The following is a 19106-nucleotide window of genomic DNA, read 5'->3' on the forward strand; positions in this document are numbered from 1 at the left end:
CTTAGGAAAAATCACCTAACTTTGGATTTTTAACAAAGCTCTTGATTCCACATTTCATGAAGCTTTAATTGAAACACTTTAAATTCCAGGTGCTGCTGCCAGAGGAGTAAGAAACTATCTCTGTTCACCCCTGACTGAAACATATAAGACTTGGGAATAAAAAATGCCTTTTGCCATTTTATATTGTGTGGTAGCGACTGGTAAAGTGACCATGCTCTGAGATCATTTGAAGAGGATGGGATTAATACTACCCAAACCTGGATTGTAATTTCCCATCATTCCAACTACTAAATAACTCCCTTGCAAGTTTTATGTCTTTGTTTCCTTTTCTGGTTTGCTTATAGTTTTCCTTTTTGGAAATCCTTATATTATTGTTGGCAGTGACTTTAACACCAGGATAGGTGGGCTACAATCCAGGGGGTCGCATAGAGTCAGACACAACTGAGTAACTAAGCACACACACACACATAGTCTAATGTTACATCTGCATCAATTCAACAATCCTTGCAATGAAAGAAAGGGAAAAAATGTCAAGAGATAATCTAAAAAATATGTGACCAAACTTTTCAAAGAAAGAGTAGGTCCATCCATAGCTGTATTTAAAGAGGGTCCTAGCTCTTTAGGCTTCCCAGGTGGTGCTAGTGGTAAAGAACCTGCCTCCTACTGCAGGAGATGTAAGAGACGCAGGTTCAATCCCTGGGTCAGGAAGATCCCCTGAGAAGGAAATGGCAATCCACTCCAGTATTCTTGCCTGGAGAATCCCATGGATAGAGGAGCCTGGAGGGGCTACAGTCCATAGGGTCACAAAGAGTTGGACATGACTGAAGCAACTTAGCAGGTAGCACTATCTCTTTCAGGGAGGTGATAGCCATAATGTTATTTATGGTCATAAACGTTAATTTCCAAGAAACAGGAAGGATCTTACAAATGACAGAGCTGCAGCTCTTACAAAAGACAGAGTCTTATAAAACCCTGTATTTTAATTCTGTACTTATCAACAAGATCTGTAAAAATGGCAGAGGGCAACTAATTGGCTTTAAGGAATCCACCTGTTACTGCCAAGCTTTTAAGATAGACACTTTTCCTCTAGTGGCTCATACAATAAAACCTAGAGACATCCCAGTCCTTAATGGAGTCTGGATTTGGCTTTCTTTTTCTTCTTTAGGGTTGAACCAGCTGCCCTTTGACCCTGCCAACAACAACGAGCCCCTGCAGTTTGGTAGTGCCAGTGGCCCTCTGGTCACAGAAGGCCTCATTGAGAATGGAGGGGAGTCAAGCAAGAAAAGAAAGAGAACAAATGCTCCTTCAGGTAAGCTAGGCAATAATCCATGCTCTTAGGCCAGTGCCACTGAGTCAACACTGTCCCAGAGCCTTGTATGTGGTGGGCACTGGTCTAGGATTTGTAGGAGCTATAGAAATGAGAAAGAGGCCCCTGCCCTCAAAGAATTCATGGTGGAATAGAGGGAGGAAAAAGCACATACTTAAATAACTCTAATCATAAAAGAGAGTATTGTCAGCACTGTGGTGAATGTGTAAAAGGGAAGCAAACCTATGGGAGCACAAACAGGGGATGAGTTTCAGTCAGCTTTGGGCATCATGGAACACTTCAAAGCACACGTGGCATCTGTAGCTGGCCCTTGAATGCATAAGCTTAAGACAAGAAGAGATGAATAAAAAACATTCGATTTATGCAGAAAGAATTACATGAATGAATGATGTCACTGGACATCTTTCTTTGTATGTACAAGTAGTAGGAACCGTCACTTGTACTTCTCATATGGATAACTGCCTATATTTGCATCTCCCCACCCCACCCCTGTTTCCCCCAGTACACACCATGCCCGCATGTGTTCCATGCCCTCATAGCTCTCTTAGAACAGCTGATGAACAGATTGTTCTAAATCCTGTATAACAGCTAACTGAATTTTTAGCCTCCCCTGCAATTACCCCCGTTGTTCATGCTCTGTTGGCCTAGTCGCATGTTATATTTCTCCAAAACAAGTGGGGGGAAAAATGGGAGAACCAGATCTTCACTGATCACTTCAAATATTAAGTGATTAAATATTGAAATATTAATATAAATATTAAAGTAAGAGAAAATATTTTTAAAATTTCATCTCTTTGTTACTTGGCTAGTCATTTGAAAATAGTATCTGTAATCCATAGAGACTGATCTGAGATTTTAATATAGGCCTAATAGACATGTGCATGGGGTTTGGGGTTTTGTTTCATTCTGTTTTTTACTATTACTTTGACATCTGCCTTATAAAATGGAGCATGTTTACAAACATACAACATCATGCCTGACTCTTAGATCATAGGTCTTTCTGCTTATAAATCAAGATATTTGTTCAATACAAGTTTGGAAAACAAAAATACAGTAAATCATTAGCTATCTAGAGCCCTCAAGAAAAGTGTGATTTTTTTTGTTTTTCGTTTTTTTTGGAAAGGTGTAGTATACAGCTAAGGAAATGGCTTGAGTTGTAATCCTAGCTCTCTCTGTCTGTGGCTGCAGGTGGATTTCTTAACCTCTCTGACTTTCACTTTCTTCAACTGTAATGGTAAAAATGGCACTAAAACCTCTTAAGATTATTAATAAAGTTAAATGAAATTAGGTAAATTGTTTAGCTTGATATCTGCACACACTTCCTCCCTTAATAAATCCCTTCATAAATGTTGCTATTTTGTTATTATATGATAATATTACAAACTTCATTGTTTTAAACATCAATGCATTTCACATTTTTAGGTTAAACATTGTGAATACAAATTGTGTATGTGTAACATCTGTCTTTTTAAGTCATATATTCAACATAATCTAAACTTTGCTTGACCATTTAAATGCAAAATTCCAGTCATTAGTCATTGTACTGTGATGGATATGAGTTTGAGTAAGCTCTGGGAGTTGGTGATGCACAGGGAAGCCTGGCGTGCTACAGTCCATGGGGTTGCAAAGAGTCAGACACGACTGAGTGACTGAACTGAACTCTGCTGCAATACTCTATTATACTTTTCTGGGTTTACTAAGGAATATAGACCTTTTAACTTTAAGCTGTCCTAGACTGTAGTGGCTTTTTAGTTATTACAACCACATCAGCCCCATTTTATCCACGTCCTGTCTCCTTTCTGCAGCCTGCACTCATCTCTAGTTTCTCTAACTGTCCCTTCTGTAACAGCCCCTTTTCTCCTTTTAATCAGTTACAAACTTAAAAAAAAAAAGAAAAAAAAACCAAGCAAGATCTCCAGGTCAGTGTTTTAAATGAATATGTTAAGTAAGAGTTAAATCAGCTGTGAGAGAACCTGCTATGGAGAGAGATGCATGATTTAGGGCATCAACTTTAAAACATCTATTTTGGCTGTTCTGACGCCTTTTTTCATCACCTAGTTTTTCCACTGTGTTCGTGGTGAGTGATGTACTAGTTTAGAATAATACCTCCAGAACATTGGTTAGCTCATGAGGGTGGAGAAAAGGGGCATGTATTAATCTGAATTGTGTGAACTGACTTTTAAAGAATTGCAGTTTTATTCCTAATGAGCATACTCAGTGAGAGCAAAGTAACTGTTGCAGATATAGGATTTTAGCAGTAGATTATGTTAATCTATAATTAGCAGAATCAATTTGCATTCAAATAATGAATATGCGTAAGCTCTTAAAAAACAGTATGTTCTTAAAAATAGGTGAACTAGGCCCCTGGCAGGCTCTATTATCTCCCTTGTAATCTTTTTCACACTATTTCCTTAGTGAACCCTTTCTTTGTAAGTATAATAGTACAGTGGTGAGTCCAGCCCAGGTTAAATTACCACAAATTCTAAATTAGTGTAGTCCAAATTAATGAGATTTTACTATACAAGGAGTCTCATAATTGTTCAGCTGGCAATCTTATGGTATTATAAATGAGCAGATTGTTTTATAAGGGTATTGTCTTCCTATGCAGTTCTGCCGGAGCCAGCCGGCAAAGTCGATCAGGTCCCGAGAATGTGCACGACGCGGCTGAGAAAGAATACTACAGCTAAGATGGGGTCGAGAGGATCAGACACGTCTCCACAAAGGGAAGCGGTCTGACCATGACTTTATTCAGCATCTTATATTTATACAGGAGAGCAAGAGAAAAACAAGACAGTTAACATTTTTCTTGGCTCACCTCTACATCTTACGAAAAGTCACAAGAAATCTTGAGAGCATGGGAATGGCACCCTGTTATTATTTCTTACACCAGATAACATTTCCTTGTGAGTGAGAAGTTTGTCCAGAACTCCAGGTGTCTGCAGTTAATAGTCGCCTAATCTCTGGGGTGGCGGGACAGAGAGCTATGCTTGCAAGCAAACCCTCAAGGACTGAGGCAGCTCCCAGGGCTGTGTCCTTTAGATAAAGGACCCCGTTCTCATGGGCAGCTCCCCGCACAGTTCTAGACAAAAGGAAGAGGGAATATATTTTGTGAGTAGGAACTTCCTGCTTCTTTTATCACCATTGCCTGCATCCTAGCAAGAAGGAAAGCCAGGGGCTACCAGCCATTTCAGTTCTAAGCTGAGATACTCATGCAGCCATTACATTGCTCAACCCTGTGACCTCTTTGAATCAAAACTCTCTCTCTCCCTCTCTATCACAACACATGATGGAGAGTTCCATGCCTGCAGCTCTGGTTCCTCACTGTACATTCTATTCTTCCTTTCCCACCCCTCATACCTCACCCTTTTCTACAAACTGCCTCTCCCTTTTTATACTAGAATTGATCTCTTAAAGGTCCCCAGCAACCTCCAGATTGTCACAGTCAGTGGCCCTTTGACAGGTCTCAGCCACCTTGACCTGTTTGCTTCATTTCATGCTGTTAAAACTTCACCTTGCTTGAATTCTTTCTACTTCTGCTTTCCTTCGCAATACACTTTGCAGATTCCTCTTCCTTTTCCGACTCTTTCAAGCATTCTTTCTCCTTTTCTTCCTGCCTCTGCTTTAAGTGAGTATACTATTATCCACGGGCTTCCCTCATGGCTCAGATGGTAAAGAATCCACCTGCAATGCAGGAGACCCAGGTTTGATCCCGGGGTGGAGAAGATACCAGTCCAGTATTCTTGCTTGGAGAATCCCATGAACAGAGGAGCCTGGCGGGCTACAGTCCATGGGGTTGCAAAGAGTCAGACACGACTGAGCAACTAAGTGTGCACGCACTATTATACACATTTATAGGTAAAGAAATAAAGGATGAATAAACTTTCCTAAGAATGAGCATTTAGCAAGTGGTTTGACTAGACCTGCAACTCCAAAGCTTTTCTCTAACTACTTTCCCAGAAGTACTGTGTCTGTAGATATTAGGAGTCTGGGTCTGTTATTAAAGTGCATAGTAAGCATTGGTGGCACACTAGGGAAAGCTGTGTTTGAGAGTAAGGTGAGCAGCACTTGGCTTTGATATCTCTAGGATCCCTTCAAAGGTGGAGATCCCATTGTCCCTTCTTTTCAGCTACTCCCCCAACAAGTTTTCTATTTCCACCAAGGTTGTCTGCTACCTTTCTCCAAATAGGCAATGGGCCTGCCTACTTTGGGACCTTGCTCACGCCATTTACTTTGCCTGGCATGCTTGTCGTCTTCTTTCACATGTCAAAAGCGTGTCCAAGGGACAGCACCTATTACAAGTCACACCTTCTCCAGGAAGCCTTCTGGAGCATCCTAGTTAGAATTATTCACTCATACCTCTGAAACTCCTTGGTCATTATATGCACATGAATCACTTGCCACTGATTATAGACCACCTTGAACTATTGGCTATCTGTTCACACTAATGTATCTTAACTTTTCAACTCAGTCATCAGCCCCTGATTGGAAGGGCCCCTGTGCCATATGTTTTTTGGCAGAGATACAGTCTTGCATTGGAGAAGGCGATGGCACCCCACTCCAGTGTTCTTGCCTGGAGAATCTCATGGACAGAGGAGCTTGGTAGGCTGCAGTCCATGGGGTCGCCAAGAGTTGGACACGACTGAGTGACTTCACTTTCCCTTTTCACTTTCATGCATTGGAGAAGGCGATGGCACCCCACTCCAGTGTTCTTGCCTGGAGAATCCCAGGGACGGGGGAGCCTGGTGGGCTGCTGGCTATGGGGTCGCACAGAGTCGGACATGACTGACGCGACTTAGCAGAAGCAGCAGCAGTCTTGCATACAATAGATGTTAAAGAAATGTTTGTTGACTGATCACATATCTGGCAGAAGAATTACTTTCCCTTTGCCTTAATATTCCGTTATTCTCTTGTCACTCACATGGTAGACCTGTGCACAAGCTAGGCACTCAGTATCTAATGTTGATTAACTAACTGCCTCACTCATCCCTAAAGGTCAGACTCCAGACATTCATGAGATTACATCCCTAGAGCAACCACACATTGAATCTGTGTGCTTGTGAAACAGATACCAACCCTAATGGAATCTTTTCCTCTTAACTGGATGAAATTTCACGTGTGCCCAAGGGAAACTGACAGCTGGAATTGGGTGTCCTGTCCCAACTCCTCTGTGAAGTAGATCCATAACCTGAATTATATATTAGTATGTATTTGGCCATAAACTCTTTCTATGTGGATCTGGCTGCTTTGCACTCTTAAGGTGAGTTCAGAACTCTTCAGTGTGTTTGCTCTCAAATTTTACCTTTTCCCCATGGAAATGTTTCCTGGTGATTCTGCAGCTGCACAGATTTTCTAAGATTGTGGTGAGTCCGCTTATTCACATGGTTCTCTATGGCCAAAGAGTTAGAAACATTTTAAACCCTTGTCAAATCGTAGTGCCAAGTTCCTATCCAGGAGATACCAGCTGTCTCGTGGTTTGAGATCCACCTGGATTTGTAGAAGCAGAAATACCAACCCTTTTCGCAAATGCTTCCACTGAAGTGGAAGAATCTATGAGTCAGCAAGGCCAACCAGATGATGACTAAAATAAAATGCACTGTTTTAAGCACCAACATCACAATACACTGGCATTCTAATAAGATGCCAGCTCATTGAAAGAGTGGGCAACTAATTCGGGGATAATTATGATACCAGAATGATCATCCAGATGTGGACATAGTCCTGCCTCTATTGCCTTCCCTCATAGTTCTGTATTGAAAGACAAGTTTGCGTTTAATTATGTGATGCCTAATACTGGCAAAAATAAGCAATTTTGCCAAAGTTCATGTGAATAATGAATAGCTCAGTATGAAAAGAAGAGCCTTCAACCATTTTCCATTTGCAATAATGATTGAACCCTAAGAGTACAAGTTTTCCAGGAAGACCCTTGAGTTCAATGATAATTTGCATCGATATTGTGATTCTTTCTCTTAATATATTTTCATATTAATTTCACTTTCCAGATGAGGTGCCAATAACCAGAGAGGAGACATAACTTTGACTGAGATGGAGTGGCATCACCAGGAATGTTAGGATATTCTAAGGACCTCCAGACAGTTTCTAAACTGGATCATAGACTCCTAACTCAGTTTTCACTGTTTCCTTTAGAATTCCTAGAAGTCAGAATGAGACTTGACAATATAAAAGACAGTGAGCAGTTCCAGCACTGCCAAGACTAAATTAACAAGGAGGAGAGGTTCAGTCAGACATAAAGAAGAACTATGTTGGAATGAGTTATCAGAGGAAGTTGTTTAAGCCTGCTTGGAAAAGAAATATAAAAATGGGATCAACACTCATCTGCCTGAGAGTACTTTTGTTCCTTTCTTACCTAGAAGAGGGGCAATGAACCAGGGAACTTTTTAATGACACTTTCAGCCCTTTGATTTACCTCAGCCTCACAAGGCTAAGACTTTTATTTCATATGTACTTTGAAGTCCACAAGTGAAAGCATTGATTGTTTTTAAAGAGAGAAAATGCCACCATTTTATATCTTGGTGTGTGGTATTTCTAGCATGTCAGCTGAATTATCATATTGCCAAAGGCAAGAAGAGCTTATTGTTCCTTGAGATGGAATTAAAATAAGAAAAAGAGTAGACTAATAGCCCTACTCAATCTCTTTAGTCCTTTGGATGTTTTTATCTGGTTACAGTTTCAAAAAATAAAGCCCTATCTTGATAACTAGAGGATCAAAAAGTAAGCTGTCTTCTTTCTCAGTTCTGATAGAAACTCAGTCTGAAATTTTTCATCTTCAAGGACTGTCAGGAGGAGGGGAGATTGAGCATGGCACAGAAGACGCAAGATAGAAAAATGCAAACACACCTCTCTTAACTTGCTCCAACCATCTGAATAGCTTTGGAATGATTTTGTGACTTCTTTGTACCTCCTAAGTTCTCTCACAGACCTGAAGTATGAGTCAGCCTCATGTGTTGGTAATATAGACGCTAATGATATAGGTGTTGAGTCATAGTATTTCAGAGTTGAAGGCAATCTTGTCTAACTCCATCATTTTCACAAATGAAGAAACTGAAAGCCAGCCAGAGAAGGGACTTTTCTAAAGTCATGTGATTAATTATGAATAGTAGCAGAACCAGAACTGCTTATTACCAGACCTTTATAATCATTTCAAGTTGGCTAGGACTATGGCATGTGATTGATTCATTTGTATTGAAGCAAGTTTATCTGTGACCTAGAGGAGCTGCCTTCCTCCATGCTAGTAGTATCAATATTGCATGATTTGTAGCAAGCTAACGCAGTGGTATATAGGTCCCATATCTGTTCTGTCTGCCACACAGGGAAGGGCCCTTTGATCTCAAACTAGAAAAATAGTTTGAATCTGGGAAACACCTATGAGGAAATTGCTTTTGTAGAGCTACAAGTCCAGCAGCTCAGCAAATCACAGAAGCAGCTCTTTGTGATACCTGCTTACTTGGCAGGGAACAGTTTGTTTCCCCCATCCCAGCCTACCCTACAGCCACTACATCCAAATAGGAAAAAAATTTCATAATGGTGTTTTGTCTGTTATTTAAGGTTTGTCGCATAATTTTGTCTAGAGGATCTCTTTCAATTTCTCGATTTTGACAGTAGAGACTTGTCTGATAAAAATCGGTTTTAGGTCAGTAAAATCCAATTTCACAGTAAAAGGATTCTTGGATTTGGAAAGGTTGTTTCTCTCCTGTTAGCTTAGTAAAGTCATCAAAGCAAGTGTTGTTCTTGACTTTGAGGTTTATTTGGGCCTCTGTGGCCTCACTGGCCTCAGAGAGAAATAAGCATACTTAGACATGTTATAGGAGAAGGCAATGGCACCCCACTCCAGTACTTTTGCCTGGAAAATCCCATGGACGGAGGAGCCTGGTGGGCTGCAGTCCATGGGGTTGCTAGAGTTGGACACGACTGAGCGACTTCACTTTCACTTTTCACTTTCATGGATTGGAGAAGGAAATGGCAACCCACTCCAGTGTTCTTGCCTGGAGAATCCCAAGGACAGGGGAGCCTGGTAGGCTGCCGTCTATGGGGTCGCACAGAGTCGGACACGACTGAAGCGACTTAGCAGCAGCAGCAGCAGCAGACATGTTATATGAAGAATACTGCAGACTGTGAGTTTGGTACTCGATTTGCCACTTGCAACTCTCTGGACCCAGGGCAAATCACAGAAGCCTTTTCCAGTTGCTACTTCTGCTAAATGGGAAAAGTGTTTTGAAAACTATCAGATACTACTTGTATAGTTACTACTACTGCTGCTTGTCGAGTCTGCGAGTGTGAGTGCTCTTCTCCTTTCAATTCTGAGTCAAACTGAGAGCAAATACAAAAAGCCACTTGAGGAACAAAATACAGTATCAACTTTATTATAAGTAAAACTATAAGAACATGACTTGGCCTAAGGTCTAATGAAGCTTCCTGCCATCTCCTGCTCCAAATCTCTACATTGATACTCACCGATAGGGAAGATTGAGTCAGCAGAACAGGCCATTTACCTTATCATTGTCACTGAGCGTGATGCCCTAGGTCACAATTCAGTGGAAGCTAGAAATTAAGAGCAAGATGGGCCTCTGGGCCTGCCAACTGGAAAACAGTGCCTGTGCCCTAAATAAGTGCTGCTCACTTTAGAAGAGAGAAAGGGTCATGTTCAACTTGAGGACATTTTGACCCAAGAGCCAGAATGAAGAGGTTAAACCAGAAATGAGCACTTATTTTTATTCTAATCTTACTAATCAGATAAGTGGATGTTCCTCCTGTGCCAAAGAGCAAGCAAGGGTGGAGAGAAAACCCAGAGAAGTTTCTATAGTACTGTCTGTCCTCTCTCACAAGTAGAATGGATGTTCTCTCCTCCGCATGGAATGATGCCAAGTGTGATGAGAACCTCCACCATCCCAACATTGCTGTTTATTTGCAGATAAATATGACTTTGGATTTTTCTATTTTCAGAATTCTTTTTAACAAAGGGAAACTAGCAATGACAGACCATTTCAAGGTACAAAAAACATGGTTGTTCTAGCACCATGTGTTATATTTAGATTTTTACTTCTCCATGTATAAAGTCAAGACAAATTCCAGATGGAATTCAACTTTCTATCATCTGATTTCGCCTCAGAGTAGTACCTTACAGGGAGGAGATTTCGTTTTCATGACTTTCAAACACAGACACCTTTGCTGCCATTTTAGCATTGTCATTTCACATGTGATTGCAGATTCTACATGCCTTCCTTTCCCTTCCATGACACCAGAGTGTAATACTTAAATACTTTATTACTACTACTACCAGTGTGCCAGACGCTGTTCTAAGTGTTTCAAATGTGTTAAATAATTTTACTTTCATGGCAACTCTATGATTATCCCCATTTTACTGACAAAGAAACAAATACAGAGAAGTTAAGTAATTTGTGCAAATAGTAAAGAAGTAGAGGAGATATGGCCCAAACCCAGACAGGATAGCTCTAAAGTTATTGTCAAAAATCAATTGAGTCAGAATGGAAATTGAGGAAGAGCCAGGCATCAATGTTTTTTAAAGGCATTGCAAATGATTTCATTATGCAGCCAGGCTTAAGGACCCGTTCAGCTACCCATACTGCATCTGAGCAACTAGATGTACTTAGGCCACTATGGTTCAGAATGCTGGCCATTTGTAGTGCAGCAGTCCTTACTTTTCCATGGAGATATGTTCCAAGATCCCCCAGTGGATGCCTGAAACTGGGGATAGTAGCGATCCCTACATATACTGTATTTTTTCCCTATACATGCATCCTATGATAAAGTTTAATTTATAAATTAGGCACAGTAGGAGAATATCCAAATTGCCAGGATAACTACTCTTGTACTTTGCAGCCACTATTAAGTAAAGTAGGGGTTGCTGCTGCCGCTAAGTCTCTTCAGTCGTGTCCGACTCTGTGCGACCCCACAGACGGCAGCCCACCAGGCTCCCCTGTCCCTGGGATTCTCCAGGCAAGAACACTGGAGTGGGTTGCCATTTCCTTCTCCAATGCATGAAAGTGAAAAGTCAAAGTGAAGTCGCTTAGTCGTGTCCGACCCTCAGCGACCCCATGGACTGCAGCCTTCCAGGCTCCTCCATCCATGGAATTTTCCAGGCAAGAGTACTGGAGTGGGGTGCCATTGTCTTCTCCGAAAGTAAGGGTTACCTGAACACAAATACTACTGATACCACAGCAGTTGACTCAATAACCTAGGTGGCTACTAAGTGACTTACAAGAGGGATACATTGGACAAAAGGATGATTCGTGTGGCAGGACAGTGGGGGGTTTGATCATGCTACTCAGAACAGCATGCCACTTAAAACTTATGGATTGTTTATTTCTAGAATGTTCCATTGAATATTTTTGGACCAAATTTGACCCTGGGTAACTGAAACCGCAGAGAGCAAAACCATGGATACTATATTTTATGATAAAGAATGTCTAACATCTTATGTCAAGAACTGAAGTAACGGTGAAGCAGTATACCAGAAGGTGACAAAGTAATTGTGTATATGTTGACCATTCTAGGTATTTCAACACAGAAAGAAGTAACCACCTAATTTGTAGTTTTCTTTTTCTCTGCTCCATTTCCTGATATCCATTTTACTACCTATTGAAATAAAAGTCCATGATGATGAAATTTCCTCAAAAGGATTGGGAGACAGTCTTGATTTTGTTTTCCTATCTCAATTTCCTTGATAATAGGAGCTATTTAGTTTAAACCATGCAGGCTGTGGTATTTCCATTGAGCAATTGCTTGTGTAATAGAATTAACTTTAAAATATTTTGCTTCTCCTACATTTGAATTTTAAGCAAAAGCAGCTTTCATGTGTAAGCTGTTTTATGGGATGTGGTAAGTGAGGGTTGAGAAGAGTGACACAGAAAACCATTAGATGTCCAACTGCTCAAATGGAATGTGCTATTTTTCAGGGGAGAGAGGTTTCAGCAAGTGGCATTCCCTAGCTCCAGTCCCTTTCTTCTGCATATTTGATTCAATAACAATACAGGAGCAGCAGGTTTTATGAAATATTGATTGTATGTCAACCTCTATAACCAAGTGTTTTACATATATAAATTCAAGCAAACTTCATAACAAATCTGTAAAATAGATACCATTTTCTCCTTTGTTTATAGATAAGAAAACTGAGGCTTAGAAAACTTATGAAACTTTTTCAGGCTACAGTTAGTATATAGTAGTTCAGTTCAGTCACTCAGTTGCGTCCGACTGTTTGCGACCCCATGAACCGCAGCATGCCAGGCCTCCCTGTCCATCACCAACTCCCGGAGTCTACCCAAACCCATGTCCATTGAGTCGGTGATGCCATCCAACCATCTTATCCTCTGTCATCCCCTTCTCCTCCTGCCCTCAATCTTTCCCAGCATCAGGGTGTTTTCCAATGAGTCAGCTTTTTGCATCAGGTGGCCAAAGTATTGGAGTTTCAGCTTCAACATCAGTCCTTCCAATGAAGACCCAGGACTGATCTCCTTTAGGATGGACTGGTTGGATCTCCTTGCAGTCCAAGGGACCCTCAAGAGTCTTCTCCAACACCATAGTTCAAAAGCATCAATTCTTTGGCTCTCAGCTTTCTTTATAGTCCAACTCTCACATCCATACATGACCACTGGAAAAACCATAGCCTTGACTAGATGGGCCTTTGTTGACAAAGTAATGTCTCTGCTTTGTAATATGCTGTCTAGGTTGGTCATAACTTTCCTTCCAAGGAGTAAGCGTCTTTTAATTTCATGGCTGCAGTCATCATCTGCAGTGATTTTGGAGCCCAGAAAAATAAAAGTCAGCCACTGTTTCCACTGTTTCCCCATCTATTTGCCATGAAGTGATGGGACTGGATGCCATGATCTTAGTTTTCTGAACGTTGAGCTTAAGCCAACTTTTTCACTCTCCTCTTTCACTTTCATCAAGAGGCTCTTTAGTTCTTCTTCACTTTCTGCCATAAGGGTGGTGTCATCTGCATATGTACAACAGTACATAAAAAGAGGGAGGCAGGATATAATCGTGGTTAAGAGTACATGCTCAGAATCCTGGCTCTGACATTAGGCAAATTATTGAAGCTCTTTGGGCCTCAGTTTCTTCACCTATAAAATAGAAGTCTTAATACCAAGTGCACAGGTTGTTTGGGGATTAAATGACAAGGTGATGAAACAGTGCTTAGTACATGGTGTTCTTTTGTTCAATGAATATTTATTGAGTCTTAAGTGTGAACCATCATGGTAGGTATTAAAAGTACAGCTGTAAATAAGACAAATTCCAACCCTGGCCTTGTGATGTTCACCATCTAGTAAGGAAGACACTCATTAAGCAAATAATTACACAAATAATTACTTGTAATTATGCTGAGTGCTATCAAAGAGTGACTGCTTATAGTGAATACTCGGTAAATAAGAGCAAACATTTACTAAGTGGCTATTATATGTTGGGCACTAAGCCAGGAAGAAATTGACTACAAGTGCATAATTGGATGAAGAGTAAAGGCATTTTCATGGAATTTTATTTCAGAGCAGGGTAAGGTTAATGAAGGTTAACTTCATTCCTCTGGCCAATCAAGGAAGCTTTGGAGGGATGGAGGCAAAATTTTGGAAGATGCTTGGTTGAGTTCCCTGGGAAGAAGAGAGATCAAATTAAGAATGTGTCTTCTTTCCCCAAAATGAGTTTCTGGAGATCATGCAAATCATCTAATGTGAGGGGCATCCCCAGCATGAGTAGCCTTTGTATCTGTCAAGATAGAGATTTTAAGAGGCTTGTGTAACAAGGAACAAGGCTTTCCCTCTGAAATGAATGCCAAGTGCTGAATTTGCTTCAGAACTTGGCATGAAGTCTGAGCAGGCAACGAGTCATAACTACGTACTGTTGTCAGATGCTGATTTAAATATCATTCCATACAAATATAGTGGTTCTGCTGGCAAGCTGTTTTCTAATCTGGCCTTTTTTTTTTATTCCTCTCCATAATTACCCTGATCTAGGATGAACAGCCTGAGAAACATTGACTAATGCATCCTAAATTATCTCAGCAGGGTAACCACAAGATTTTAGCTTCTTTTGATTTTGTGCCAGGTCTCTGTTAAACAGTTTTTAAACCAACGTTAGGTGTGTACAGAGAGGTCTATAGATCTTCCAGGCTGGGCTTTCCAACAATTAAGACTGTTGTCCTTTGCTTTCGTGGTGCCACTCTGTGGCATAGCCTACAGGGAGGGAGGTGCTTTATATTTTTTGTTCTCCTGTCAAACAGCCAGTCATTTGTAGAGTTCTGTGTTGAAGCTCTGACTGCTAAGACATGTTTTCTAAAGGTAGCTAAGAAACTTGATTCTCTGCCTTTACTCTGGGCCCCTAGCAGACAATGTTAAGCGTGACTTGGGACTCGACACTTCAGTAAAAGCCTGTTCTTTGTGCATGGAACATATAGTAATAGAAGCAGGTCCCAGAACTAGTCTCATTTACAGATGAGGTAATGGAGATTCAGAGGCTCAGTGGCTTGCCCAAGATGAGACAGCCAGCAAGCTATTCAAACCCAGATTTTCCGATGAGTCCTGTGCACTTTGCACCATGCCCCACTGGTTGCTAAGGTTTCTGAAGAAGGCAGTGACGTGATTTGAGCTGTTCTTTCAAAAGATACTCTGACCAAAGTGTTTTTATTATAGATTTTAAAGGGGGCAGAACCAGAAAGGCAAGTTTGAAGACTTTTGAATCATCCCAGGGAAGTGAACTATGGGCCTGAATCCGTGTTATGGGAGTAGGAATAAAGAGGGGATAGATAAAAGAAACTTAATGGAGGTAAATCATCCTGAACTGTTATGGCTCAAAAAGCCATAAAACCTAGAAATGAAAAAGAGATGAAAATCATTGGGCCCAGTTCTTTATCTTTCTGCAAAATATAATTAACCCCACCTTGACAGATGCTTGTGTGTGTGTTCAGCTTTGTCTGACTCTTTGCAACCCTATGGCCTATAGCTCACTAGGCTCCTCTGTCCTTGGGATTCCAAAGGCAAGAATACTGGACTTGGTTGCCATTCCCTTCTCCAAGGGATCTTCCCAACTCAGGGATTGAATCCAGGTCTCCTGCATTGGCAGGTGAATTCTTTACCACTGTGCCACCTGGGAAGCTCTGCCATTTAGCCTAAGTGACTTGCCCAAAGTCCTAAATTAGTTTGGGCAGAAAGGAACTGGAGCTCAGAACTCCTTCTTCCTAGTATAGTATTCTTCCCACTAAAGCACAGGGTCTGTCAAATCTGTTTTTTAGTTTGTTAATTTTTTAAAAAACATTTTATTGACAAGCATAAAAATACAAAATCATTCGTGTATACCAATGAACTTCCACAAAAGCACACCTATGTAACCAGCACCTAAGACAAAGCACAGACCATTTCTGACACCCTAGAAGGCCCTGGTGCCCTTTCGAAATCACTTACTTCCCCACCAAGGATGGTTTCTGCCCTGACTTGTGCTCTCTCTTTATAATAACCGCCTGGTAGGCTGTGTTAGAAATTGGGAAATTTACTACTGGGATCCTCTTGTTCATAGATATTTAGATTATTCCTATCTTTTGGCTGCCACAGAAAGGCTGCAAAGACATCCATGAGCATGCTAGTTTCTACATATGCTGGTGCTGCTGCTAAGTCGCTTCAGTCGTGTCCGACTTTGTGTGACCCCATAGACAGAAGCCCACTAGGCTCCCCCATCCCTGGGATTCTCCAGGCAAGAACACTGGAGTGGGTTGCCATTTCCTTCTCCAATGCATGAAAGTGAAGTCGCTCAGTCGTGTCTGACTCTTAGCGACCCCATGGACTGCAGCCCACCAGGCCCCTCCGTCCATGGGATTTTCCAGGCAAGAGTACTGGAGTGGGGTGCCATTGCCTTCTCCGAGTTTCTACATATGAGCAAGTGTTACTCTAGAGTCTAAGAAACTGGATTGCAGAATTGAAGTGTTATGGGCTTTGTACATTTTAATAGCTTCTATAAAGGCCTCACCAAGTCAACACATCAGTGCTGCATCCAGTGTTGAGAGGGTCATTCTTTGTCTTCTTGCTGCCACACAGTATCTTTAAACATTTGACTTTTTGCCCATTAGACAAGCAATGAATTGTAGCTCTTTATTGCTTTAACTTGCATTTCTCTAACAAATAGTGGGTTTGAGATTCTTTTTTCAATGTTTTCTAATCCTTTATGTTTCTTGTGTATATCACTTGTGATATCCTCTGCTCATTTTTCTATGGTTATTTATCTTTTTGGACATGTAAGGTTCTTTTTATGTCATGGAAATTCATCTTTTTCTGTTAAATATGTTCTGGATGTTTCCCCATCTATTTTAACACTGTTTATGCTGTGTTCATTCACATCAAATCTATTTTTTAGTTATATCCCTCTTGTGGATTCTCTTGTCATTCCTGCAAGTATGGAAAAACCACACACTTTGGATTTTTTAGAGCAGCCCCACTGTTACATGTTTTAATCCCATTGTCCTCAAAACTATAAGAGCATATTTCAAATCATGCTTTCTCAATTACAGAGGCAGAAAAATCAGTCATCCCACCTATAGTTGTTGGCAATGAAGTTCTTGATCTGTTTTCCAGACAAGATCCAGGTGCTCTTTGAGGGAAAAAATAGGGTAGCAGGACACACCTGTCTTTAAGCTGTGGAATCTGGTATGCACTAAAGGGAATGTGAATATGGTGTAAACACTGGTCATTCTCAGCCTCATGTCCCAGCTGTCTTCTGCTATGGCACTCAGACAGCTTAGGCACTTTGGAATGTTTGGTTGCTACTTAAAAGTGTTTGGTTACACAGCAGGAGGTCTGGAAAAATTCTGTCTGGTGTCTATAAAGGGAAATGGAACTTCTTCTGGCGCATGAAAAGATCTCTTAAACTCCTGTCCATATTCGTTAGGTCTATAAAAATTTGTTGTATCTAAGAAATAGAAAGTTTTGATAATCAAAGTTTTTGAAATGTTGGGATAGAATTTAGCCTATTTATATAGCCAGTTTAAACACATTCTCAGCAATAAACAATTACAAGCAAATAATATGCTAGTATATTTATTCAGCAAATATTTAATGGATGCCTACTGTGTGTCAGGTGATATTGGATGGAAGGGTAGATGAAAATGCTGATTTCCAACAGAAACAGAAAGATGAATAAGATGAAAGGTGAATAAGGCTCTCACCCACAAGGTGCCTACAGTCTGGTAAATAGAATGTATTCTCTTGCATTGATGAAAAACACATCTCTAGGAATTCTAAAGGGACCATGTTGGTTAGTTTTTAGTTAGAGTTACTGAGCTTGCTTAAAAGCGATAAAATTGAATTCACCCTCATTTACTCAGTAACAGTGCCTGTTTCCTGTGTTTTCCTCTCAGAAGCCCCATTATTATACTCTCTTTTCAGAGAAAGCTGGTATGAGCATTCAAGTAAGCAAAAGATAGGCCTTCTCTCTTGCCAAAAATTTGCTTTTTCCAAGTGTCATTGACACCTTTAGGCTATGAAATGGTAAAAATAATCTTGGTTTAGATTGATAGGTATTTAGATGGTAGCAATAAGCGAAAACAATGAGATGGGGGCCTCAAGCCTTCTTAAGCCCTAAATGTCTTAAGGAATGACACATTTTTCACTGGTAAGTGTTCAGGGGTGATAATTGGCTTCCCGTTGTACACTGAACATGGCTTGAGAAGAAAATGCTTCCCCTCGATTATGAAATAGTGTTTGGTATTGTACTTTTAAAATTAATTCAGTAAACATTTGCTCTGATAATTAGACTGCATGGAGCTTCATGCTGAGGGTACATTTTCATTTGTGTGTGCAATTTAAAAGTTTCTTAAGACCATAGGTTGCTTAAAAACTGACTATGGATGTCAGACTGATCCTTTTTTGCCTTCTCTAACCTATCCTCTTCCCTCCATCTAAACCTTGAACTTTCAACCCAGTGGGGAAGTTCTAAAGCATCAGAACTTTGAGGACAGCTCTGTGATTTTGAATTTCATCTCTCTGCACCCTGCCCTACCCACAACCTTCATACTCACACCATTTCTCACAACTGTTCTTTGAAAGGATCAGGGTGCCTTTGCTTCCAGGAGAGCTCAGGAGTTATTTTTGCAAGTTAGCAGCAGCCCAGTAATTCTATCTCCTTTCCTATGGAACAGGTGCTCAAGTCTTTCAAATTTCTTTGACCACTCTGGGTAAGTTTTCTTCCAAGACGAGAATATGTGACCCTGGGCATCTGCAGAAGGGCCAAACAACTTCTGCAGGGGGTATCCACTGTTATACTGAAAGCTTAGTTGGGAATAAGAAAAGAATCAGAGCACGCAGTGAGGTACTGGGAAGAATGAATGGGAGAGGTGAAAGAGATCATTATATAGATCATCTAGATCTAGCCTTTCCTTTACAACACTACCCCAAACCCTACCTCAAACCACTAAGTAGCTAGTACAGAGCTAAATATATAATTCACTGTCTGTGATATTTACCGACTTTGATAACATCCTTATGAGATTGGAGGGCAAGAGCCAGTATCGATTACTGCTTAAAACCCTGGGCTCTGGATTCTTGGGCTTAGAGCTGCCATAAACTAGTCTATGATTTTGAACAAGTAACTAAGTTCTCTAAGCCATAGTTCCCTTAATCTGTAAAACAGAGAAAACATTACCTACCTCATAGGATGACTTTGTGGATTACATGAAATCATTGATATTAAATTGCTTATTGTGGTGGCTGCATGGAATAAGGAATCTAAAATTTTTACAAATAGAGAGCTCAGAAATAAGCCCATGTATGTA

The 19106-nt window shown here is 40.7% G+C and overlaps 1 protein-coding gene across 19 annotated transcripts in view; it reads left to right on the forward strand.

Moving 5' to 3' along the window:
* ENOX2 (ecto-NOX disulfide-thiol exchanger 2) overlaps positions 1 to 19106 on the forward strand; it is a 289817-nt gene that overhangs the window by 112885 nt on the left and 157826 nt on the right. For 12 of the 19 annotated variants that reach the window (XM_086389288.1, XM_086389286.1, XM_086389292.1 and 9 more), the window contains one exon: positions 1166 to 1309. The exons of the other annotated variants lie outside the window; for them this stretch is intronic. Coding sequence is in view for 3 of the 12 variants with exons in the window: in XM_086389281.1 (XP_086245407.1) it covers positions 1166 to 1309 (144 nt within the window). In the remaining 9 variants the exon portion in view is untranslated. The remainder of the gene's footprint in view (positions 1 to 1165; positions 1310 to 19106) is intronic. 19 annotated transcript variants of the gene reach the window in all.

Source organism: Bos grunniens, chromosome X (assembly GCF_055505025.1).
Source record: "Bos grunniens cultivar Pamir isolate PY7600 chromosome X, Bosgru_T2T1.0, whole genome shotgun sequence".
In the NCBI taxonomy this organism is placed as follows: Eukaryota; Metazoa; Chordata; class Mammalia; order Artiodactyla; family Bovidae; genus Bos; species Bos grunniens.